Genomic DNA, 27,026 nt, shown 5'->3' on the forward strand with positions numbered 1-27,026 from the left:
TCGTCGTCATTATCAAATCACAGAGACCGCCAAATGTTGTTTCGAAAATATTTAAAGATTGCAAAAAAGGTTAAACAGAAAAATTGCCACCAACTTAATTCATCAATGTCTTTAAATTTAAAAAAAAAGCGCTTTTAAGTATTTAGCTACATAACGTATAGCTACAAAATCCCATTGTTGCTGTGTTTATTGCAGGCCTTTCAGTAAAAGGTGATGGCAAGTTAAATAAAAATATATTAATATTTTAGACAAATTGTCGGAAGATGTTTAACGAGAACGGGTTGAATTGATAACAAGTGAAGAGTATATTCACCAAGAGGGGATATCATGTTTGCATTACCTGACATTTCGCTAAATGAGAACACTAAAAAGACAGTTGATGTTGCTAATTCAGTTACGATCGTTCTACACAGTAAGATGTACACTCGTTTGCAGTGCATCAAGGGTAAAAATATAAATTCATTCAGTCGACGTCCAACCGTCGAGAGGAGGAGAGCTCCGCTTCAACTTATAATATATGCATATTTTTTTACGATTAAGAGAATAGTTGTGCTGTAAAGTCTAAGAATTATCATTAAATAATGTGGATTTATCTAATTTTTCCCTTTTTAACGATGTTGTTAGCCTTTTATGAGTTACTGAATTAATGCTGAGCTGTGTTTTTTAGAGTTGCGTTACCGAATACTGCTGCCACACGGGTCAGCGCCATTTTGGAATAATTTTCGTGGAGATATTTTCAATATGATAATTGGAGTTTTCACTTGGTCACTTAAGTGACGTCATCATTTTGCAATTACTATTTTGAATCATATTGAATCTCAGCAACGAAAACAGATGGCAAAAGGAAAGTAGAGACCATTCTTATTTATTCTATGATGGCTTTCAAATCAAGAAGGCATTCTATAAGGCTTATAAGCACTTTAACATCAGTAAGATACATACAAAAGAACAAAAGCAGCCATAAATGACGTATGTTATAATATTAAGATAAACGAAGAAAGGGATGGTCTTGTAACACAATTTTTGCGACGCTGTTTTGCTATGCACTTATGCTTAAACTTATTTTGAATATTCTCTATTTAATCTGCACACGTTTTTGTACATAAACTAACTCAAATTATCATAACTAACACAATCCTAAGAGAATTTTATATGTTATTATTCGCAAATATATTAAAGTTGTCGAATTTAAGCGCGCGAACATACGTTAGCATAAAACATGAATATAGTTTTGGAGGCAGTAACAAAATCTTTTAGCTCTTAGAAATCCATGAATCTATATCTTTTTCTTGATCTTTATCTTCTCGGGTTTTTCAAACTCGCTCTGGTTGTTTCCAAGTTTGTCATCAACCCATGAACTATTTTCTTCATCCATGTTCACCTCCTGGATACGCTCTACATCACAAGTTAACATCTCATCTTGGCTTTTTTCTGTTCGATCAAGATCTTGATCCACACTCTCTCCAATGCCTGGAGCATCGCTTGCAAGCTGCACGACACTCAGAAAGCACAAAAGATTGCATCGTGGGGTCTTTCTTAGTTCGTTGATAGCTGAGATGATTTTAGCCATGTATGTGACTACAAAACAGTAAAAGAAAGTCGTGATTGTTAAGAAAAGACAACTATAAAAATGAATAATGTCATTGCTTCTCGATATTGGACTTTGTTAATTAATGCAATTATATTTACAATTTACCCCAGTACCTCCCTCAACTCCGAAATCGCTATTACCCAGCCAACAAATGAAAAACATTGTATGACAGGTGAGACAGAAATTACCACATTGAATCACTTCCGTCTTATTTCTTACCTAAAATAAGCCCAATGACTACAACGTTGGCAGCCATGAGCACAACTGTAATTATGAGAGCATCAGTTTCGCTGTTAATGCTGGATGACTTCTCCTCTAATGGGATCTTCAGCAGCATACCAACGGTGACGTTCACAGAACCCGCTAGCAAAGAAAGCATTTGTAGCCAATGCTCAAACTTATTTTCAATGGGTTTATACAAAGCAAAGACCACGGCGTAGACTCCGGATAAGATGGTTGTCACTCCTAAGCCCATGCGACTTTCAACTTGGAACAGGATCAAAAACAGAGAAACCAAAATCTTTCTCGTTAATTCAAGGATCTCCCAATACCAACAAGATGGCGAGTAGTTTTCATACAAGAATTTAGTTCCTTGCAAAACGGGAAAGGTGCTTTCGTGATTTCCTTTCTTCCGAGCTTCTCTCTCGCGCTTGAGGATAGCAAGCAAAAGCAATGGAAAGATGAAGGTGTACAGCAAGGCTACTCTGCTGAGGGTTCCATAGATTCTGTGAGTTTTATCATCACACTCGATGGAATAGTCTGCACGAAGGTACGACCTGCACTGGCTATTGGAATGGGAACACAGTTCGTGACAGGATTCGGGCAAGATCTTGAATATTTGGGAACATGTCGACGGAAAGGTGATGAAAAGAACAAGGAATAAACATTTGTAGCTTTGTACTTTGACATTGAACATCTCGTCATTCTTGGCAGACACGCTTAAGGTATTATTGCGAGTTATTTGAATTCTCTTCAAAACTAGAAAGATGAGACAACACAAAACCACTACAGCACAGAAGGCGATGCTGATGAGAAACTGAGCATATGCATTTGTATGCATCGAGTTGGATACACAACTTGGGGGAAGAATCTGTAAGAGATTAAGCTGAATCATCTTGGCATACTTCATGATCGAAAGAAGTGGACCTGGCAAGCTAATGTAGGACAAGGAGTCAAAGGTAGATGAAGACACTTGATAGAATCCGATGACAATTTTCAGACGTGCAAGAATAATGTCAGTTAATGTCCTCCCCTGTGAATTTTTGCCTTTCTTGTGTCCTAATATGACAAACAATAGAAGAATGAAGACAACAACAATTAGGATTATTTGTCCTGCAATCCAGGGAATGGTTGGACACTTTTCGCATTTTGATATAAATGGAAAGTAACCTGCTGCACAGATGGCACAGAGAGGACCTTCATAACCGACTTTGCACTGGGAATGTAAACCACCCAAACAGGACTCGGCAACAGGACAAGCATAGGCTATAGGAATGCTGCCTTTGAACATTATGAAATTGGGATCGTAGTCTTTATCCGTAATTTGCAGTTGTGCAGAAAACGTTTGATATTGCTCCGATATGTCCTTTGAGCTCCACTTCCAGTAGAATCCTGTTTCCAAATTTATTGTTTCATTTACACATATGTAACCTTTGGTGCAGATAAGACAGCCTTCAAAGCGATTGAGTCGGTAATAGTCGTCAAAACAGCTACAGGCACGAAAACCAGCAAACGTATTTAACTCAGTTCCTGTCAAATGCAATATGATGACATAATTAGAATTAAAATATGGATAGCCGGAAATTGCTCGAACCAGTTTAAACTGTGAGTTGTTATGAGACAAAGATGCTATATGGCGTGCCCGCAGCTATAATGATGTCTGCTATGGTATGAAATCGGCATGCCCATAATGCGTCGTGAAGAATGCCAATGAAACTCCTGCATTTATGCAAACTCTTCATCAATAAGAAACCATTGAATACCTAATGGGCATGACTGACAATCTGTCTCTGCTCGTCCTGGGGCTCTATCTGGTGCAACGTATTTTCCATGAGGGCATTCCTTACATCCCACGCCGTGTGACTTGATACCAGTGTACAACATCTCATTTTGGTAAAATCCACCTGAAATATAGATAAATCGACAAAGCTCTATATTCAATTGTCTTTCTAGCGATTTCACACTAATTGGGGACAGTTTTCACTCTCCCAAGCTACCACTACATTCAATGTTCTATTAACACAAAGTAGACAACCCTTGTAACATAGGAGAGAACAACGCATCATACAAACTCAATTCACATATGATATCACACTACAGTGGTGTAAGTCGCTACGCCCTTAAATAGAAAACTATATTAAAAGTAATTACCTGCAGGGCAGCTTTCACATCGATCACCAGAACTGGAAATGTATGTTCCAAGTTTACAAAAGGAGCATTTGGTCTCAAAAAATCCCGAATCCTTACATATATAACCAGAAGCGGCAAGAATTGCATCATAATCGTTGTTATCAGAAATAATGGCAGAACTTTCCAAATCTGATGATAGCCTATATAAAGGGAAGGTATCAAAATTATTTTTCTTGGAAATTTCTTGTGACTTGGAAATTTAATGGACGTGGATGTTGTATGATCTCTTTTGAATCAAGTAGTTGGTGATATGTACTACATTGGCACACGGCATGCAGGGAGCTCTTTCTACGTTATGTCAGTATTTACTTTGGGCACTAGTAATTTCATCGCTTAACAACTGCAATGGCCGGGAAATGACCGGCTTTTTACAGTAGTCATCAACATCAAAGTTAATAAATCGCGCAACTGATATTGCTTTGATACACCAACCTCACTTAAACATGATTTGCATTTCTTACAAGACAAATGAGATAATGGGATGCGACGCAGTTGAAATAAGCAAAGGGTGTTTGAGCATGATGTTGATTAGAAACCTGAAGGACAAAGAACCAAAAAAAAAAAGATTTTAGAATTTTTCGTTGTAAATATCATGAAATAAATAATTACAATATAAGCCAAAGTAGAGTTTTCTACCGGCTCATTGAATACTTACACTGTTTTTAAAGATTCGTGGAAGAACGTGCTGTGCGCGATTTGCTTCAATGGATTATCAGATAAATTTCTGTGGGAGGTGATAATTAGAGAAAAAACATAAATATTTTCAGTTACAGATTTGCATTTTTGGTGCAAGGGTTAGTGGCGTAGTATGAAATCACTATCCCTTTTTATTGTATGACAGTGAAACCAGACTTCCAAAATGGCAATTGTTTTCTTAGCAGTGAAGAATCGAAAACAAGAACTAGCCACAAAGTAAATCATAAAATGGCCGGCGGCGAGACTTTTCTAACTAAAACACCACGTGATCAGGGTGATCAGTAATGTGACCCAGTCAGTCTAGAACATGACAGCATCGTTCATGCGGAAACAAAGCGTGGTCATGGTGCCGAAGTCTGAACCAATCTAAATTCCCATTGACCGAGGCCGTAATGCCTGCTGGTTACTATTGCTTAACTTTTCCAATAGGCCTTTTGCAACAACAGGTCACGTGACCCTCCCCCCGTAAAAAGAGACGTTGTTTCAAAATGAACACCAGAAATGGAAAGAGCACCTTTATATTAGTAAGAAGACACAGTTTTAGCTTATAATGTTGACTATAGTAGAAATGACATTAAATATAAAATTGAATATTTCACAGGGATTTGTATGGGAAAATGCGCTGGCGGGCATTGCTTGCCCTCCAGCACATTTTCCCATATAAATCCTTATAAAATATGCCATTTTGTATTCAATGCCATTTCTCCTTTGCTACATGTCATAAGCTGAAACTTTGCCTTCTTACTAATTTCAGTGTTTGACCACCACGTGGAGCAGATAATGAGATTCAAAAACTTAAATCAACTGAGTAAAGGCCAGCAATCCGAAGGATATCAGAGTCAATGTCATAATATTAATAATCATCCCAAAAAAACTTTACAATGAACATGCAACGACTGAAACAAGGTTCTAAGAAAATTATGAAGTGAAAAAAATTAGTCACGTCTTCGTCGTAACTCACATACATTCTCTTATAAACAATACAAGGGAACCTTGTTTGGGCTGTCTGTGGTTTTCCAGAAACGACCTTATGAAGCCCACGTTATCAAAGAACTTGATCTATAACGAAACTATAACTATAACCAACACATGCGGCTTAAGTGGCCTGATGGTCAATACAATTTTGTTAAGGTACTCTCATTTTATTTTTCTAAAGCTTTTGATAGAGTACTACACAAAGTTGCAATTGACAATCGTAAATTAGTGCTCGGGCCAATACTCGTATCTGTCATGGTGAATGACATAAGTTCAGCTCTGGAGCAATCGGTTATGATTAAGTATGCGCGCAGATGATATCACTTGTTCACAGGACAGTTCCGTTGTAAAGCGTGAGCGGGTCACGTTACATACTGCATTCTGATTGGCCGAACGTGATACCAAGCTCGAAACAAATTCCCCTTCCCCGACAGACGTGGGTTTGTTGCCAATCAGAATGCAGTATGTAACGTGACCCGCTCACGCTTTACAACGGCCGTTTGAACACCATCGATCACACGCTGTAGAAGAAATCAAATATTCGACTTTAAGCCAGGATCTTTCTGGAAATATTTGGCGTCGTCGCATTCAGAATACATGTTATAATAGAGAAATTATCGTTCCTTTGACATGTTGCATTTTTATTGCGGTTCAAGGTGAGAGAGAGGGATTTTTTTTGGATTTTCTAGCGTGATGTAGTCGATATCGGGTGCTAAGTCTCCAGCCTTCCCATTATTTAGGTAGAGAAGAGCGGATTTTGAAAAAAAAAACACTAAATGGCCTCAAGTCGCGCTGAAACGTCGCCAGAAGACTGAACAAAGTAAAAGCAACGACTGCAACAAGTTTTGAAGCAAATTGTTGAGTGAAACATTTAATTTTCTTAACTTTATCATAATTCCCATACATTCCCTTATAAACCTACACAGGAACCTTGTTTGGGCTGCCTGTAACTTGTTGTATTCCTATAGGAAATAATAGTATACGTAATCTATATAACTCCAGTCTTGAGGTGAACAATATCAAGGAACGGGCTGATTTTAATAGTATAAAACTTAATTTAGATAAGTCTAAGCAAATGATTATAAGAGGTAAGACTAACAAGACCCCCTTTGGAATCACTGAGGGTTACTTTTCAATCCTGTCCCACTAAATGGGACATACAATTCAATACTATGATGTGTAAAGCAACTAGAAGAATGCATATCCCTAGAATCTGTAATGCCAATCACTATTCCATCAATGAGTTACAATATCTATTTAAAACGTTAATGATGTCTACATTTAAATATGGTATTTCTGTATGGGGAGTATAGCTGCTTTCACTAAGTACTTTAGCAGTATAGACTTACTACAACGCAGAGCTAGGAAATTTGGATAAATCAAAGAATATACAACTATTAATGAATTAATCAATGAGAAAGACAGAATGTTATGGAGTAATGTAATAAATTATGCTACTCGTGCACTTCACTGTCTACCTTCCTCTAAACGATCTCGAACTACTATTCTCAACACCTATGTTACATATTGTTTATATTGTATGTATCGAAATGTAATTACTGTTTATAATAATAATCAAAGTTATCATAGTAAATTTACCCTTGTAATAACGTCCAACGACTTACATGCAGAAATATTCTTTGGACATTGTTGCTCAACTAGATTAGCTTTATAGTTATTTTGAGTGGCATTTACTTTTCTCTTGTATTAATTTTCTATTGTGCAGTGTGAATATTTATAGTATAAGTAATAAGAAATTGATTGACTAGATGTACTAATGGGCCCCATTCATTTATATTACCAAGATGTAACACAAATAGGTTTAAAAAAGTGTTTTATAAATAGTAGCCTTTTTAAAAATTCACATTGTGCATAGAGTCAAACTTTTTAAAATAATATATGCAAATTGTATTTATCTTATTATAGTATATATTTTATATATTTATTGCAATTAGTTTATTTATATATTTATGATGTCATTTTAGTAATCTGTAACTTCTGTTTAAAGTATTTAATAAAGACCCTTATTACAATTATAATAAAAATGATGATGATGATTATTATTATTATTATTATTATTATTATTATTATTATTATTATTATTATTATTGCTATCCCAAAGGTTCTTCTTCACTAACGTAATCAATTATTCCCTGTCAAAACTAAATGGTTTATGTTCATCGGCACAATCCAACCTTCCTAAGAACGTCAACTGCAACTTCATCTTACGCTACATAAATAACACTCTATCAACCAGGAAAAACCTTGTAAAATAGGTATCTCGCAATCACCAGATTTTGTATTTCATCCGAATCTCTCTTACATATAGTAGGTGGATGTCAAAACTATCTCGACCGCTTCACCTGGCGCCATAATTCTGTCCCCAACTTTATTGCCTTATCACTCAAAACCATTGACAATTCTACTCTCTATGCTGACCTTGATAATTATCACAGTCCTTTAGTTATAACTGGCGATATTTATCGCCCTAACTTGATTTTAAGAACATCTAGTACACTCTATATATTGGAACTTACTGCTGGCTTTGAATCAAACCTTAAGAATAATGCTGATTGTAAGAAGAAAAAATATTAAAAAACTTAAGAGTGATTTAAATAGTGATTATAGCCATGTAAAGTTTGTTAATCTTTCAATAAGTTCCCCTCGGAGTATTTTGTAATGATTGTGCAACATTTATTGAAATGTTAGAAAATGTAGGTTTCGACAAAAACCAACGTAAATATGTAATAAGGAAAATTATGAACATTGCTATTCGAACAACCTATTATATATTTAGCTGTAGAAACAAAATCTGGAATAACCCTGACTTGATGAAGTTTTAACTTTGGCGTTACAACTAAATGTGGAAAAAAAAGTATGATTAATGTTTTTAATGTCTTTCATGTACTTAAATGTAAAAGATTCAAGTAGCTAATCGTAAATTGCCTATATATAGCGAAATTTACGATGGAATTTGAAAAACATAATAAAGTTTACATTATTATTATTATTATTATTATTTTTATTATTATTATTATTATTATATTATTGTCATTTCTATTATTAAGATGTGCGTAAGAGCTTATAGCTTTATAAAGCCTGAAGAAGACCCAGGAAAATTTGCGTCATAAAAGGGATACACAAAGATTTGAAACTTGATTGGGAAAAGTTTTATTTCCATATTCCGTATTTGGCATCGTAACTTTTTCTTCGCTACTTTCTCTATTTTTGGTGATTGAACTGTAATAAATACAGCATCAATAGATTAATCAGAGGGGGAAAAGATGGATCCCGTTTTTCTTATAACTTAAGTTTCTACTTTTTGTGTACAATGCAGTAGCAACAATGTATTAAATTAAACACTACAACGCATCGATCGTTCAATATAAACATATTTCAATTATCTTCAGAAGCTTATCATATGTGAAGACTTTATCATTCATAATTTGTCTCCTGAAGTCCTGGTCGACTTCTCTGGCTGATTTGTAATCTCAAAAATATTTTTGCCATATGTTTTGTCTTGATCGCCTTTCGCAGAACGACGCAGATTGAAAATATCCTTATACCTTTCTTCTCCGCTCTTCCACATCTGCCGCAGCCGGGTATTTTGCTATTACCTACAGGCATTACGTTCCCAAGGATTAAAAGAAGAATCAACTTGAATATAAAGTATTTACATCATGAGATACCAAATAAATCTAAAATATTATATAATCTTGAGACGCAATCTATAGTTTCGTCTGTGTTTTGTTTTTTCTGTTTGAAAGGCGAATGTCACGTGACAGACAGCCCATAAAGTCGAACAAAAGGTTAGTCCTTTACGCTCGGAAATCATATAAGAACATGTATAATAGGTAAATTACGAGCCTTGTATGGAACGACTGAAGAAGAGGACCAATGGGCCTTTCAAAACTTCAAGTCGCGTAAAAAATGAGCCACCTCAACTATAAACTGTGGACAGCTGTTTGCAATTTTCAATGAACTTCATGTGCAATTTTCAATAGTAAATGGGCGCTACTTGATTTAAAAACTACACTTTTACTCCGTTGTCAAAAAGCTTTAATTTTCTGTACGATGTGAACTTGGCTTAATGTCAAGTTAGGTAGGTAAATGTCAACTGAAAATTATAACAATTACAAAATATAAAAATTTGTCTTAAATATTTCAATGTGGCCTCTAAGGCTTGCAAATATTCTGAAGGCCATCAAGAAGGTGTCTGAGCTTTTGTCTGACACCAATTCCAATTGTACCGCTATGGTAGTTATGCAGGTAAATATGATCACTTGGGCTTCTTTCAGCGTCTTACGGTAGAGTCTTATGTTTACTGGCCCAAACATATCAAGTGCTGTGTTCGTAAAAGTCGGACATCTCTGCGGCAACTCTGAGGCTGGGAACTTGACCCATGAGTTTTTCCAATGGCTTCTTCCTCAACTTCCTGCATGTCACGCACTTTCTAGTAAGACGTTTGGCCGTGTTGCGTACACCAATTATCCAGAAGCGTTCCCTGGCTTCGTGAACCCGACTCTTGTAGCCTTCTCTGACCATAGAAATGAAGTATGAGCATTACTACTAGTGGGTGGTCTCGTGGAAGGATGATTGGATTACGCATCTCGGTCGGAAGGGTCCTTATCTTTTCGAGGCGTCCATGTGCTCTGTAGTTCCCTTCTTCGTCCTTCTGTGCGACTAGTCTATTGTCATGTGTGTTCACGTCTAGCTTGCGTTGGCTCCATTTGAAGAGTTGAGTTTCTGCTTTCTTCAGCTCTTTGACTGTGAGTGGTCCTTGATTTGAGGATTTTGTTCGATGCACTTCGATGCGCAACATAAAGGTTAGCGTATTCCTGATCTTTTGGAACGTCGAACACGATTCTACCAGTCTTGCAAGGACTGGGTTGTATTTGGCATGCTGCTTGACGCTGTCTTTGTTGGATTGGTCTCAGCGACTCTTCCGGTGTTTTTAACCGTCTTATTTTCTCTTTTAGTCGCAGCATGTCGAGGAGAGCTTTCATCGGTGCTCTCAGACTCTTCCTCAAATTTGGGCCATTCGGCTTTTTGACGCTGTAGAAGTCGGATCCGTTCAACCAGGTCTTCAATTGTTCTGGCTTAATCCCTCTCGTAAGAGCATCTGCAGGGTTACTTCTTGATCTGATGTACTTGAAGCCTTCTACGCCGACGGTCTCTTGGATCTCGGCTACTCTGGCTGAGACAAAGGGCTTGGATTCTCTGAGAGGTGTCTTGACCCAGGAAAATACTCTGGACGAATCGACCCAGAATGTCCTTTCACACTCAGTTAGCTTAGCAAAGTCAAGCGCCTTTGTACAAGTATTACACATTCTTGTAAGGGCTAGACATCCCAGAAGCTCTAGTCTTGGGATGGATTTTTTTTGAGCTGTTCTGCGAACGGCTTAATCATAACTGGGATGCATTTGTAGGACCCGTCCTCTAGTTCCCATCTGAGGAATATCGCGGCGCCATATGCAAACTCCCCTTCGTCAGAGAAGCCATGGACTTCAGGTAGACCGGTCAAGTTATTCGGCTTCAGCTGTCGTTCGAACTCGAAGCTCAGCAGATGATTCATCACCTCTAGGTTTTCTTTCCACTTCTTTTGAGCACTTTCAGGAAGGAGCTCCAAAGTTCTTGTAGGTCAATTCGGAACTTTACTGCTACTGGTGACACAAGGCCAATAGGGTCCCAGAGTTAAGCGAGTATAGAGCAAGGCAAATACGTTTTGTCAAGCTCTGATGATGGGATGTGACTTCATTCTATTTGAAGGTAAAGGTATCCGTTTCCTTGTTCCACCTGTGTCCAAGTGGATCTCTGTACTGCTCCCCTTCGGCCTGATTAATTATTTTGCTGTTTGAGTGCCACGCTTTTATCTGGAATTGGCCCTTACCAAGTATTTTGTCAATGTCCTCGGTTACTTTCTTTGCCTCAGACAGTTGTTCTTTTGATCCTCCAATGTCGTCAACATAAGCATGTTCTCTGAGCTCTGCTGCTGCCTCAGAAAATTGATCTTTAGAAGACTTGGCGAGAAATTTGATTTTGTTTGGTTGCAATGTCTGTCGGTGGTTTGTCGCCAAAGTTTAATCGGACCCACTTATGTACGGTTGGTGAGACTTCAGGACTCTTCCTCTACAGAAACCAATGAAAGATTTGGTCGTCTGGATGTACTGCAACTTGGTTGAACATCTTTCTAATGTCGCCAGAATAAGCTACATTTTAAGCTACGTTTTCGTCATGACTGGTATTGATAGCTATGTAACCCGCCTGTTTAGCCTGGTTACCAAGCCGTCGAGTGATGTCGGTCGAGTGCCGAAGATCGACCGAAACTGTAAATCCCGAGAGTTCGCACTATTTTGAAATCAGGTGCAATGTTCCTTTCAGATGATTGCATACTCTTCAGATCACGATTGAGAAATAGTACGTTATTCAATAATTTGTACTGAAAATATCTTGAATAAGTGTCTAGAGATGTTTTATAAATTCTGTTATAAATCATAGTCCAATCCAAATTTTTTTCTGGACTTATTATTCGAGATATACATTTTTGTGAAGTTGGTTTCTTAAACTTTTTCTCTATAAACCAATTATACAATACTTTAGTATGTAGCTTAAATACATCAATATTGTTATTTGCTATATTAAGAGTCCTTTGTAACTTCTTTTTTTCACATTTTTTTTCCTTTTACGAGAGTTTTTCATTCGTCGGGAATTGCGTGAATTATCCCGGCCCACTTCAAAAAATGTTTGTCTGCTAGTCCTCTTGATTTTGCATGTTCCCAATTGAAAAAACCATTATAATCGCATAAATCGTATATTTCATTGATATTCAGCTCTGAAAAATCTCTATAGAAAACGGAATTTCCTCCTATTTGAATATATTTGTTGTTCCATAGATGTTGATTATATTCTGCATTTGGAGATGTACAATTCTCATCCGAGATCATCGACCATGCAATAAGAGCACTTTTATAAAATTGTGGAATAGTTTTAGGGATCCTTTTTTTGTCGAAGTTGTTTTGAATATGTCTAAAACCACCAATAGATTTCGTATATAACGATGGAATAAAACTAACTGTTGTCATTTCTTCCTTAAATTGAAATAGTTTTATTATCCATTTTACTCTATTGGCATTTATTAATAAACATGATTGAAAATCTGTTAGCTTCAAACCTCCCTCTCCATAATCTCCAATAAGTGTGCTATGTTTTATTTTTGGCTTTTTGCCATTCCAAATGAAATCTTGTATCGTGCTTTCGACAATTTTTATAAACTCCTCGGGAACGTGAAGTACAGAACATACATACATAAGTTTAGGTAGGGCAAGTGTTCTTACAATTTGGATTTTTCCAAATAGTGTTAAATTGCGTGACTTCCAGAGTGACAGGGTTGGCTGGAAGTTCGTTAGAATTCTTTTAAAATTATTCTCGTAACTGTATTTATCATTATATGAAAAGAAAATCCCTAGTATTTTTATACCATCCTGGCAAAAATTGTTCCATTTAAATTTTTTAAGGTGGATTTCTCTCGGTGGACAATGATTTCGACTATTTAGCCACCCGACTTCAGATTTTGCGACATTAATTTTTAGCGAAGAAAAGAGCGTGAATCTTTCCAGTTCTCTTAGTGCTTTTTGGAATGATGTAATATCTTTAAGAAAGAATGTAGTGTCGTCCGCGAACAGTAACATCTTTTTTTCCAGTTCTTTTATCCTGACACCTTCTATTTCCTGATTGCATCTTATCATTATGGCCATTATTTCAATTGTTAGAATAAAAAGATAAGGTGATATAGGGTCTCCCTGCTTTGTGCCTCTGTATATTTCAAATAGTCTGTAACTTTTCCGTTATTAACCACACATACTTGATTATCTTGAAGTAAAATTTTAACCCATTTAATAAAGCTTTCATGAAAACCGAATTTCTGTAACACTGCGAAAAGAAAATTTCTTTCTATAGAATCAAATGCCTTTTCGAAATCTGCCGCAAACAGCAGTGAATTTTCATTTTGATGTTTTAAGTGTTCCATTATATCTTTTATTGTTCGCAGTATTTCCTCGATGTTTCTACCTTTTATAAACGCCGCTTGTTCCGGACTGACTATATAAGGCAAACATTTTGCCATTCTATTGCTTAACACTCTACTACACACTTTGACATCAACATTAATAAGACTTATAGGACGCCAAGAGTCCAGTTTTCTATTGTCTTTTCCAGGTTTTTCAAGTAAAGTTATTATAATTTGTTTTTGTGTTGTCGACAGTGAGTCGTTAATGTAAGCTTCATTAAGAGAACTCACGAAATCTTCCTTTATTTCAGGCCACAAAGCTAAATATAATTCTTTTGTCAAGCCGTCATTGCCAGGGGTTTTAGACGAGCCCATTTGTTGAAGTGCTTCTAGACATTCCCTTTCTGTCATTAATTGTCCGCATTGTTCTTTATCCTGGTCATTGACCAGTGGAGTCACATATTGCGATAGAAAATCCGTACATTCGTTAATCGTTTTGTCCGATCTGCTCTTATAGGTCGATTGATAAAAACTTTTTATTTTCTTAAGTATGTCCGTAGAGTTAACTGTTTCTGTTCCGTCTTCATTTATTATTTTTCTAATGTGTGTTTTAGCTTTATTTCTCTTCTCTAAATTTAAAAAATATCTAGTACTTTTTTCGCCTTGTTCGCACCAGGTTGCCTTAGATCTTATAATGATGCCTTCTGTAATATAATCATTTTCCTCCTCTAACCTTCTTAACAATTCATCGTGTTCATTGAGCAACATATCGTTGTTCTCCCATCCTAATTTTCCCTCTATTTTTATAATTTCCGATTCCAACTGTTTGTGAGTTTCACGACGCTTCTTTGTAATTTGTTTTGAAAAATTAATAGAAAATTTTCTTATTTCATATTTGATAAGCTCCCATCTTAATTGAGGACATTTTATTTCTTCCTTATCCAGATTTGATTTAATTTTCTTAATTATTTCTTTTATTTCCGCGCAGTATACATCATTGTGTACGAAAGAATTGTTAAACTTCTAAAATGATGGACCTGCCTTCTCATTTTTGTATATGTTTAACTTCAGACTAATTGCGGATTGATCCGTAGAAGGAGCCGGGACAATATCGGTTTTCTCGACGTATGGTTGTAATTCATTAGAAACAAAGAAATAATCTAACCTACGATGTATGAATTTATTTTGTTGGCTTCGAATTCCTTGGCCTTTTCCGCGCCAGGTATATCGTTTTGAGTCTTGGTTCCGAATTCTCCATATGTCGCATAAATCATAATTCAAACTTAAAGTTTCCATTGATTCAATTGAACGTATCTTAAGAGTCGGATTTCCACCACTTGCCTCAAGATTTGGATCGAAAATAAAGTTGAAGTCGCCACCCCATATCATGTACGTATCTATGGGGTAGTCTATTTTGCTAATTATCTCTACGATTTCGTTCATTAGCTTTACTTGATCATTCTCTAAGTTTGGGAAATACGTATTGATCAAAAGAAAATGTTTACCTTGTATTTCACTCCACGCAATAACATACCTCCCATTAGCATCTATTATCTGTTGTTTGATGTTATATTCTAATTTGCTTCCAAATAACATCGCTGCACCTTTACTTTTAGATGTCCCGTGAGACATAATTAATTTACCTCTTGTTCTTTTTGACCATTCATCAGTAATTTCTTCTGTACTATGTGTTTCCTGTAAGAAAGTAACTCCGTTTTCTCCTCCATGTTTAACTATCCAATTGAGAATCTTTCGGTTCTTTACATATTCTCTAAGACCTCTCACATTTAAAGATAGTAAATTGAAATTAGTACATTTATCCATTTTCCTTAACATATACCCTTAATATTTCATGATCATTTGGCAGGGGAATCAGAATTTTTTTTTTTTTTTGACACAAACAAAAGCAAAATAAGAATACACTTACACAATAAGTTAAGAGCATGTGTCTGAACACAAGACTATGAATTTTGGGACAGTCTTAAGCCTTAAAGCTCTTCCCGATTCTTTCTAAGATTTCAATTATTTCAGTAAGAGAATAAGTTATATGACTAATATCTAAATTATAACTTCAGTGTATCGATAAATGTGAGACAGAAATGTCTCGATCAACCATGATTAATGGCCTTGATTAAAGGCATTAAGTAAAGCTCAAAGAGTAAGAAGAACAAAAAAATAAATTATCAGTTAAATTTCTAGGATTTTACCTACGGGCCACAACTGACCCCTAATGTATAATTTGTCTGGCTCCGCTTTGCTGAAGTACGCTGTAATTGAGTTCTCTCTAGCTTTTTTTAGTGTTGCCATCCGAGCGCGCCTTCTTATAAGGATTTCTTGTGGCAAATCCACGTACATTTGGTACTTGGTTCCTTTAAGCTCCCTTCCACGAGACATAATGCTCTCTGCATCTTTTGCTCTTAGGAATCTGGCTAGTATTGGTCTTGGTTTATCTGGTTTACTTCTCCTGTCTCTCCTGGCCGGATTACGGTGGACCCTTTGTATTTCTACGGTGTCAAAGTCGTAGAAGCTTAGCTTTTCGTCTAGAAATTTTCTTAGAATGAACTTTGTGTTGTGATCTTCGTCGTCGTCTTCTTCTATGTTAAGGAATTTGATGTTTTCCCGCCTCGAATACGCTTCTAGGTAGAGATTCTTTGTACTAACCTCTTCACATTTAACTTCAAGTGACTTAATTTTAGCTGCTGACTTCTTTATTTCTTGCTTGAGGTTTTGTACAGCTTGATCTTGACAATCTAGTGATCCTTTTAATTCCTTCATATCCTGACAAACGTCTTCTTGCTTCTTCTCTAGAATGTCAGTCTTTTCTTTTAGATTATCGAGTGATATGTGACAGAGTCAAAAGACACTATTTTGGACAGTAATTATTTAGTCATAAATCTATATTTTTAATTAGGAATGCCTCGTGTACACATAGGAATGTAATTCTTTAGTTAACTGTTTGCGTGGAAAATGCGTAAGCAAGAAATAATTTCCGTACGTAATTACATTACAGTGAGTCATGCCTAGGTTTGGCGCTTGTTTACGTAAGTTCGTGTTTGGGACATCCTGTTTGCGCCTAGGGCGTGCAACATTGCGTAGGATGTGTAAGGTCTTAAGAATGCAGGTTTTCCCATAAAAGTAGGCCCAAACTAAGCTTAAATCAGTGTAGTAAAAGTTCTTGAAGACGTTGCGTTGTCTACGGATATTTTCACATATCAAGACAAGGAATTCTCTTCGATGTAAAGAGATATCCTGTAATCTCGTTCCCGTTTTTTTTCATGTATTGTAAAGTTGTGTGAATTTTTCAATAAATTCTTTTGTCAAAACCACTTGCAATCTGATTCATAGCTGAGCGCCTTGCCGCCGGTTACAGATAGTTGAAATGAGTTAACTGTATTTTCAATAGCGTCCAGTTTAGAGAGTTTGTGTAAGATTGAATCGAGCTTCTCGCTCAGCTCTTTTGACATGTCGAGCGTGTCTTCTTCCTCTTTGAGTTGGCTTTTTATCTTTTTTTGATCTGGGGATCTTGTTGAACTTGAAGCTGAACTTGTCGATGAACGATTTCTTCTTTTACTTTTACTTTCTGAAGAAAAACTTTCCATTTACTCTCTAATTTTTAAATTTCGCGGGAGAGAGCTCTTTCGCCTTCCTTACGCCTCCATCACCTCGGTCCCAGTCCAAGTCATCAGTTAAAAAATAGCTTTCTTATCCTAATTCTTCATTAATATGTTTTATTTTTCTTTCATATAAGCCTTAACTACTTTTCAAGAAGCTTGAAAACTTAAGCTTACTAGATTTTGAGATTCGATTTTACCAGTTTTCATCTGTTTTCATGTGTGAGAACGATACGGAAATCACGAACGACAAAAGTTTTCCAAAAACAAAGTTTGCATTCAGTTAAACTTGACAAAATAGAAAATAATGCAAAATGCAACAATGCAAAATTCAAAATGACGAATTTTTTAGTCAGTAAATTGACATGCATTTGTAGATGTTTTTGAATATTTTTTAAATGAATGCTTTTTAAATTGAAAGTCTACGTCTTTATACAATAACATCTATCAACAACACAAATTTAAGCGCATTTGTATGATCATACTTGCTCGAACAGCTTAATAAACAGTTGACTATTGGGTGTAAATCTATATTTCATTCAATAATCAAATAAATTATCTGTAGAAAGATATAAAATTATTGAATGAAAGTCTTCTTTGTTTTGCCGATGGGACCCCACGATAGGAGGCGAAAAAAGCTACACTTGAATGAAAAACATACGATAGCTGGTTAAAATCAACCAAATTGTTAAAGATTTACAAAGCTATATAAAGGACGAACATTGTTTGTCGTAATATTCTCTCCGTGTTATATTTCCGTGTTATATATATCTATAGAAATATTACACATTTTGAGAGAAAGTCTTTGATTTGTCGATTTGTCGAGAAAAATGATTGTAAAAAAAACAAAAAAACAAAAACCAATAATCAAAGATTGTTTGCTAAAAAAAACACACACCTGAATTCTTGAAGAACACTTCTTGATACATCTTTGACTACATGAATAATTTTGAATTGTTTTTGGTGTATAACTGGTCCTAAAGCATTTTTTTCTGTGCAATTGAGAGCTGCATTTGTGAGTAGTTTTGCTTTCACATCAAGCGGGATCCCTGTGTTGTGTACACGAACGGACGGACGTAAGTGACGTCAGCCAAGCCATAACAAATCAACTCGATGATTTTCCATTTTTTCTTAAGTATGGTGCTCCGCGCGGGAGCTCCGCTATGAAGTCGGAATTTGAAATCTTAAAGATAATTAAACTTAAGCTTTTTTAAGCTTTAAGCTTAAACTTTTCTTTAATGAAGACTCGAATAAAGGACTCGGATCAAACAGTTCAATGATACAACAGTTCCTTGAAAAATCACTGTTTGAATTAACCTTGCTAAATACAAGCAAGAAAAATATGTAAGAGAATTTTATAATTCACATTCTTCATAGATGGTTTACCGCAATCGAAAAATGGCGTATGAAAATCGACCAAATATCATAAAGGGCGGACAGCTAGCAGTCTTTCCCCGTCCTTGTACTTGCAGCCAGCATGAATTGGTTTAGATAAATGGTAAAGTTCACTTTGTGACATCAGTTTCTATATTTCTCTTTCTTCTAACAATTTAGTGACTGGCATATTTTTGAGTGTTTTATAAATCTATATATCTATTGAAACTAGCCTCACAATACACCATTTTATAGGTTTAACAACACATTATAATAGTACAATATAAAAAGTCTCAATTTTTTTTTTTTTTTTTTTTTTTTTTTAATTTTCATAACGAATATTAATAAATTTGGAGCTGTAGTATATATTAACTTCATTGGCATGCCTGTTTTTTAAAATGTCAAAAACTTCCAAAAGAAAAATTGTTTGCCATTATATAATAAGTATTTGTCACAAATTTATGGAGTCAAAATAGCTTTCAAGCAGAAGATATACTCATATTTCTAAAGGCACATGATTCACTATGATTTTTTTGATTTTAGAAATTGCTTGAAAAGTTTTAAGTCGTTTTCTTTTTTTTTTTTTTTTTTTTTTTTTTTTTTTCCTTGGTGTTTTTTTATTTAGTTTTCGCACTTGAAGGCCTAAATGTGATTGGTTGATAAGAACGTTGTCAAGGCAGCGGCATTGGGAAAAAATGCCCATACATTTGGAATATTTGCTCTTTTCGGTCTTTTTTCTCTCTTTCCAAAGGAAAAGTTTTTTTTTTTTAAGTAAAGTTATATAGCACAAGTAAACTGCGTGACAAAACATCCTAAATGACCCGTAAATCTTATGTTCTTTAACTAACTACCGAAGCTAGCGTGTTTTCGAGGCTACGAAACCTCGTAACAAAAACGTGACACAATAATATGAATATTTAATAAAAACCTATATATATATATTTTATACTATACTAACAAAGCGCCAAAAAACTTTAACTCAATTTCTTTATCAAGAAAGTAGAGTGGAGTTAATGAGGACCCTCGAACCGTGAACACCTTTAGGCAATCAATTGCAAATTGTGATTAATTTTAATCACTCGGTGAAATTGAACTCAATGCTTTATATAGAGAGTTTGAAACCATACATAAGAAAAAATGATAAACCATTGAGTTGATTTTTCATGGCTCGGCTGACGTCACTTCCGTCCGTCCGTACGTCCGTGTTAACAACACAGGGATCCCGCTTGATGACAAATAAAAACTACTTGCAAATGCGGCATTCAAATGAACAAAAATAGCTTTAGGACAAACAATAGACCAACAACAATTGAAACAAAGCTTTCATATAGCTAAAGGTAGATCAAGGAGTGTTACAAAACTGTAGGTTTTCGTCAAGTCTAATTCATTCAACGCGTGGTAGCTTTATATTTATTCATTATGTGTATTTATTTCCAGAATTATGTACAAAAACGATTATTTAAGGTATCCTTGACTTTTATAAAAGTCAATACGTAGAAACCATTTTCTGTACATGCTTTATTTGTTTGATATTTGGATCCAGTGATCATCCCCCGACTGAATTATAATTCAAGTTCAAGTTATTATTATTAGTTCAGAAGTCCCAACTGGATGCTCTGTCCTTGTTCAATAATAAGTGAGGGTTTTTGTTCTTTAATAAATAATGCCTCCGTCACCTTTATATTTCTGAAATCCTTAACTTATATTTCTGAATTAAAATTTTGGCGTTTTTCACACGACATTATGTCGTTCAATTCTTGTCTCTACAATTTAATGTTCATGTTTATGTTTTTCCAGTACACAAAATGTATAATAAAGCAATTATTGAATTCGGTTATCGCATGATATCGTAAATTATCAAGACTTCGCCGGCTGTGTTTATCTGCCTCGGTCTTGATAATTTACGATATCATGCTCAACCTCATCCAATAATTCTTCTTATTAAAAGAATTTGGAAGTTTTTGAGAACTACGAGTCTGCCATTTCTTTTTTTTTTTTTTTTTCAAAGCATGCGCCAAAAAAACTTTTTGTCAATACAACTTGAATTATCTCTTTAAAAAGTCTGGCTTGCTTAAAATCGTTTCCTGCTTTACTTTTATTTCAAAGAAACGCTTTGTTTCGTGCACCTACCTAAACGTCCGTCTGTCCGTCTGTCCGTCTGTCCGTCTGTCCGTCTGTCCGTCTGTCCGTCTGTCCGTCTGTCCGTCTGTCCGTCTGTCCGTCGTCCGTCCGTCCGTCCGTCCGTCCGTCCGTCCGTCCGTCCGTCCGTCCGTCCGTCCGTCCGTCCGTCCGTCCGTCCGTCCGTCCGTCTGTCTGTCTGTCTGTCTGTCTGTCTGTCTGTGTTTTCTAATTATTTGTAATACTAGGGGTAACCTTAGGTTAGGAAGTGCGGGCGTAGAACATTAGTGGAAGATATTATTAATTTATTTGAGAGGCTTGAGTAGCTATTAATATATGGAGAAGCAGATGCAAGTAAGTATTTAGTGATTTGGTGGGCTTGCTAAAGACCGGTTTAGACGGTACGATTTTCGCCTACAACTATCGTATACAACACGCTCGCGTCTGTCATAGGCTAGTTGTAGGCTTGATTTACACGCTACGACTCGAGTTGTAGGATGGCGTGAGCGTGTTTTATACGATAAATGTAGGTGAAAATCGTACCGTCTAAACCGGTCTTAAGGAAGATTATCCCTGCGGATCGAATTCCCTCACGTACGCATGAAAACCTGTTTGAATCGAGCACTGGCATAATCTCGTAAGTCTGCATTCCTCGGATTCTTTACATTCCAGTTGAAAGTCGAAAACTCTGAAAAGCTGTCTAGTCTCTCGTATTCCGTCAAGATTATGCTTGCGTGCTCCTCTTGTCGCCCCTCAACTAGAGCAATGCAATATTTCGTTACATTTAATATACTTACATAGTTTCTAGACTTGTTGCACCGGTAAAGCTTTCATTTGTTAGGATTTCAATATTGTTGTTATTCATCATTCTAAAACAAAATTGAAAAATCGGTGGAAAGCTCGTTGATATAAAATAAATCATATAAATGTCGATGAAACAAAATATAACCAAATAAAGTTAAACTCAGCCTACAAATATCTATTCGAAGTCGAAAATTATCACCGCTTACAAGTCACGACACTTAATAGCAGTTATTGTGAAGCATGTAAACAAAGAATGTCTCATTAAGGTGGCTCGACTGGGTTTTGTTTGTGGCGTACCTTCGAAATTTGAAGAGGAAATGCGTCGCTGCCAATAAGTTAATTTGAAATAAATTATTATGACATGTCTAGAGATAGATTCAAGTTTTACATGATATACAATTTATCATGATCGGAGTTACCATAGCAATACAGTGACGTCATGTCTTTTTTTATACATTCCATTTTTGCCGAAATCAGACGTTCGTATTAAAAATTGTTTAACAGAACTTAAAGTTCATATGTTTGTCTTCAAGTTAACGAAGTTTCGAAGATTTGTATGGAAGCGTTTCGAAGTAATTGCCGTCGGAACTTTTGGGCAACAAATATGTAAACAATCCAAAGCAATTAGTTCATGTGACCGAAACCTTTCCTTTCTGGACATGGGAAAAGCATTTTTTGGGGTGAAAGTGTTGTGTTACTATTCCACTAGTCCTTCTGAGAAATGGAAAGAAATCGCGTTATTCGATTTCGAGAAATATGATTTCAAGCCTAGTTAGTAAAGTTGTGCCTTTTGATATCTTGTCAAAGATTTCACTTGTCTTTACTAAAAACGGTCAAACTCAATAATCCGATGATGAACTTTTTTTTAACTTCCAAGTCAGTTACTTTAGATAACGCATTCATATACCCTAAAGTTTCAAGTTCATTGAAATAATTTAAAACCGTCAAATAATATTCTCAATTCCATAAACATTTGTATCCTAATTCTAAATATGCAACCGCTTTCTTCACTCGAACTTTGTTTATATCGTTACGCTTTTCAATTGTCCAGAATATTTCCAAAGTCGTGCATTCCAACACCTCACACTTTACATTCGAAGCCTGATTGCTTTCCGAAACCCTCCCGACTATGATAATTTCATATGAGCTAGCAAATAACAAAGAAAAACACTTGTCACACGACTATCTTGTACTCTCGTTAAACTTTATTTAGTAAAATATTTTTTTGTCTTTAGAATGGTATAGTATGAAGTATATATGAAATTGCAATCACAAATTATCATAGTCGGAATGGTTTCGGAAAGCAATCAGGCTTCGAATGTAAAGCGTGAAGTGTTCGAATGCACGACTTTGGAAATATTCTGGACAATAGAAAGGCGTAACGATATAAACAAAGTTCGAGTGAAGAAAGCGGTTGCAAATGTTTATGGAATTGAGAATATTATTTGACGGTTTTAAATTATTTCAATGAACTTGAAACTTTAGGGTATATGAATGCGTTATCTAAAGTAACTGACTTGGAAGTTTAAAAAAAGTTCATCATCGGATTATTGAGTTTGACTGTTTTTAGTAAAGACAAGTGAAATTTTTGACAAGATATCAAAAGGCACAACTTTACTAACTAGGCTTGAAATCATATTTCTCGAAATCGAATAACGCGATTTCTTTCCATTTCTCAGAAGGACTAGTGGAATAGTAACACAACACTATGACCCCAAAAAAAGCTTTTCCCATGTTCAGAAAGGAAAGGTTTCGGTCACATGAACTAATTGCTTTAGATTGTTTACATATTTGTTGCCCAAAAGTTCCGACGGCAATTACTTCGAAACGCTTCCATACAAATCTTCGAAACTTCGTTAACTTGAAGACAAACATATGAACTTTAAGTTCTGTTAAACAATTTTTAATACAAACGTCTGATTTCGGCAAAAATGGAATGTATAAAAAAATGACATGACGTCACTGTATTGCTATGGTAACTCCGATCATGATAAATTGTATATCATGTAAAACTTGAATCTATCTCTAGACATGTCATAATAATTTATTTCAAATTAACTTATTGGCAGCGACGCATTTCCTCTTCAAATTTCGAAGGTACGCCACAAACAAAACCCAGTCGAGCCACCTTAAGGGCTGAACTGTGATAACAGCTATTATTTACCATATGGTTATTTCTCTACCCAGTCTTACAAATATCATGTTATCAGAAATTGCTTATTTTCGCGCGCTTATTGGTTATTGTCTTTATGATCGATAGGGGGACAGACCAATAAGATACCGTCAACGAGCACGCGCTCTTTCTCTTGGTTGTTTTGATCACTAAAAAACGTCGAAAAAATGGTTGTTAGTCATTTTTTGTGCTAAAAAAACAAAAACAAATGCTAGCTGGAATCTTGGTTCAACTTCATTTTCGATCGTATGCTGTATGACCCCATTCCATGTTCGATAACCTTACAGGCCTTAGAAAAGGGACCTCTATTTGCTAAATGTCACACCTCACCATGCCAAATTGTCAGTCCTAGCCTTATGCTTGTCACTATCAGCCAACGTGTCATTTATTACTCGATTATTTATCATTTGTTTATATTAATTACTACTATTCATTAGCCGTTTCTTTTAAACATACTTACACTTGCTTTAGTTTTGAGTTGAACAAGAATGCTCCGTCTTGTATAGACTTTATTCTGTTTTTAGATACGAAGCTGATAAAAATATGTCATTGAATTAGAAATCGCTTAAACATAAACGACCTGATAAAGAATATAATATTATGTAGTGTTTAAAAAACGAGTAGGAGTGTTTTATCAGGTATAAAACACGATCTACGAGTTTTTTGAACTGCTTAAAACACTCATGAACAATTTATAAGATTTTGGTTCAACTGGAGCCACCATACACGTCACGAACATGGATTTTTATACTTCGATAGAGATTTGACGTCACGGGCATGCGCAACCAGATTCAATAGAAGCTCCCACACGTTGGATACTGCGTGCCAAAGCAAAGACAGGCACGTTAGTCAAAGATCTTTAGGGTTGACTATGACCTTGATGAAACTCTATGTCTTCATCTAAACTTGGATGCATACTTCATCCCTGATGAAGTCATCCTCATAGTATTCGAGTGGTCTTTATATAAAGATCACGTGTCTTTATATAAAAGCACATGTGTCTTTATATAAAATCACTTGAATACTAATGAAGAGGACTTTATCGGGTATAAAGGTTCATACATGTGACGTGTATGGTGGCTCCAGCTGGACCATAAGCTTATGAATTATTAATGAGTGTTTTAAGTAATGTTTAATAAACGAGCAGGAGTGTTTTATCGGGTATAAAACACGAGGCGCAGCCGAGTGGTTTTAGACCCGATAAACCACGATCTGCGAGATTATTGAACGGCTTAGAAAACTTATGATGTTTGTTCTCATTGTGTACCGATTTTTTTACGAAATGAACCAAGTTTGATAGAGAAAATCCAAGTTAAAGTTTATGCAAATGAAGACGAATCTTTATCCGATATAAAATCACCTTCATGGTCATGATTTCTATTGTGTTTTCTTCATGAATTATTAATGAGTTTTCTAAAGAATACTTATGAGCCAACTTTCGTTTTCTATTTTTTCGAAATATCAGTTCTATTTTTCAATAATCAAAAGTTGCTAGAACCGCGATACGACGATACGTTTCTTAAAATTTATTCTTTACAGTCACATTGGCTCTTGGGTTTTCAAGGAAGTAACAGATTAGCTAAGTTTATATATATATATATTTTTATTATTATTATTTGGCATTGAAGACATACATAAAAAATACACGGGTAGGAGGAAATAACAAATTTTTCGAAAAAAATTAGGGGAGTTTTCTGTTAATGAATATAAATTATGGCCCTCAATACTCACAGATATAAAAGTTGGGGATTTTGGCTTAGATCTGGGATTCTTTTTAACTGAACTTCATGCATGGACCTGCCAACAATAATGGAAAAAAAATTTACCCTAACTTTCACGTCGTATAACAACAGAATTTTATGGCTTTTCCTAAAATTCATCTCTTTTTTTCATAAATATAATTATATCGATTGTGGTCCATGAAATTTGATGTTTCCAATGGCAATCGATTTCTATCAGACAGTTTTCGAGAAAAAAAATCACTAATTTCGGTTTATTCAATATATTTCAAATTTATATTATAATATAATATCTAGAACGGTTTGGTACGTAGGTTTGACCATCATTTATTCATTTATTCGTTTGTTCATTTGTGTCGTATGTGAGTAGAGTTGTTTGTTTGTTCTCTCGTCTGCTTCGAGGGTTTTTCTCCGTTTCTCCGGTTTTCCTCCGTCCTCAAAATTCTAATTCGATCTTTGGGCTTTCACCTAGTTTGGAGCCTAGCTCTGTTGTGATTGTCCCAATCTGTCATACAACAGTGAAATATTTTTTGTTCATCGGTTCATCGGTTCATCGGTTCATCGGTTCATCGGTTCATCGGTTCATCGGTTCATCGGTTCATCGGTTCATCGGTTCATCGGTTCATCGGTTCATCGGTTCATCGGTTCATCGGTTCATCGGTTCATCGGTTCATCGGTTCATCGGTTCATCGGTTCATCGGTTCGTCGGTTCATTATTATCAGAGCGCTCACGCAAATAAGTTTTTCGTTATTCAATCAATCAATCTATCTATCTATTTATTGTATTTCAATGTTGCTATGATATAGATAAATTAATTAATTAAAGTAAGACACTTTTAAAAGTACAGACCATCTTTAAATAAACATAGGGGCTAGACCAAAGTCGTAATTTAAAGCAACTTAAGGCGACTTAAGGCGATTTAAGAAGAAAATATGATGACATTTTGGGTATTTTAAGGGCGATTTAAAGCAACTAAAGTGATTTAAGAGAGCAAAGTTAGTTTCTTGTAAATAAATTAATAAAAATGATTTATCTAATTAAAGGTAAACAAAGGACTGTCTTATTTATACCACTTACGGTATCTAACAGGTTCCAGTATAAAAGCAGAAATGCCAATGTAAGCTGTGATTGATTAATACGAGAGACCTGTCTCAGTAGCCTTGGTTTCCCTTTGCATTGGCATTTCTGATCTTATACTGGCACCTGTTAGATACGATAAATGGTATGAATAAGGGTGTTAACACATCCTAGCATGCTCGCACTAAACCTATGAACATAAATTAGTACAAAATATTGCTAAGTTACGCTATTTTGTTTTTGTTTTGTCTGCGTAGATATTAGTCAGACCTTAACCAGCAAAATACTCCCAATCCATATCAGCTTCCATAAGCAAGCTTTTTTCTGAACTCAAACACTTCTTCTGACAATCGTCGAGACTCAAAAGCATTTGTTACTACTTCTTTGGTTGATAAAAAAACTTGGAAGGTGTCTTTGACACAGCGTACGTCTTTCTCGTCCTCTTGCTGACTT

General features: G+C 35.6%; 3 protein-coding genes across 3 annotated transcripts in view; all 3 read right to left on the minus strand.

Moving 5' to 3' along the window:
• Nucleotides 1-4,530, minus strand: LOC116286595 (uncharacterized). Its single transcript, XM_089028021.1, has 4 exons — nt 3,962-4,530; nt 3,574-3,714; nt 1,811-3,340; nt 1-1,578 (listed from the first exon to the last, which is right to left on the minus strand). Exons 2-4 carry the CDS (start codon nt 3,692-3,694, stop codon nt 1,277-1,279), a joined length of 1,953 nt encoding a protein of 650 aa, XP_088884147.1. The 5' UTR covers nt 3,695-3,714; nt 3,962-4,530; the 3' UTR covers nt 1-1,276.
• Nucleotides 3,948-27,026, minus strand: part of LOC148911998 (uncharacterized) — a 26,590-nt gene continuing 3,511 nt past the window's right edge. The window contains exons 2-7 of the mRNA XM_089027917.1: nt 25,488-25,553; nt 24,217-24,288; nt 21,577-21,648; nt 4,656-4,724; nt 4,462-4,536; nt 3,948-4,140 (exon numbers count right to left, since the gene is read on the minus strand). Coding sequence (XP_088884043.1) covers nt 3,948-4,140; nt 4,462-4,536; nt 4,656-4,724; nt 21,577-21,648; nt 24,217-24,288; nt 25,488-25,553 — 547 coding nt within the window. The remainder of the gene's footprint in view (nt 4,141-4,461; nt 4,537-4,655; nt 4,725-21,576; nt 21,649-24,216; nt 24,289-25,487; nt 25,554-27,026) is intronic.
• LOC148911999 (uncharacterized) lies at nt 15,864-17,399 on the minus strand. The gene is made up of 2 exons (XM_089028315.1): nt 17,012-17,399; nt 15,864-16,493 (listed from the first exon to the last, which is right to left on the minus strand). The coding sequence occupies exons 1-2, from the start codon at nt 17,273-17,275 to the stop codon at nt 15,864-15,866; spliced, it is 894 nt and encodes a 297-aa protein (XP_088884441.1). The 5' UTR covers nt 17,276-17,399.

Source organism: Actinia tenebrosa, unplaced genomic scaffold (genome assembly GCF_029948245.1).
Source record: "Actinia tenebrosa isolate PJP-AT-01 unplaced genomic scaffold, QUT_ActTen_1.0 PGA_scaffold12__29_contigs__length_12842862, whole genome shotgun sequence".
Taxonomy (NCBI): domain Eukaryota; kingdom Metazoa; phylum Cnidaria; class Anthozoa; order Actiniaria; family Actiniidae; genus Actinia; species Actinia tenebrosa.

Bases quoted from the DNA above. Each gene is read 5' to 3' on its own strand.
- LOC116286595 (XM_089028021.1), bottom strand. From the start codon at position 3,694: ATGTTGTACACTGGTATCAAGTCACACGGCGTGGGATGTAAGGAATGC. The intron at 3,341-3,573 runs GTATTCAATGGT...TGCATTTGACAG, and splicing joins TTGTCAGTCATGCCCATTAG to GAACTGAGTTAAATACGTTT. The intron at 1,579-1,810 runs GTAAGAAATAAG...ACTGTTTTGTAG, and splicing joins AGTCATTGGGCTTATTTTAG to TCACATACATGGCTAAAATC.
- LOC148911999 (XM_089028315.1), bottom strand. From the start codon at position 17,275: ATGGAAAGTTTTTCTTCAGAAAGTAAAAGTAAAAGAAGAAATCGTTCA. The intron at 16,494-17,011 runs GATTGCAAGTGG...CTAAAAGAAAAG, and splicing joins AGGCGCTCAGCTATGAATCA to ACTGACATTCTAGAGAAGAA.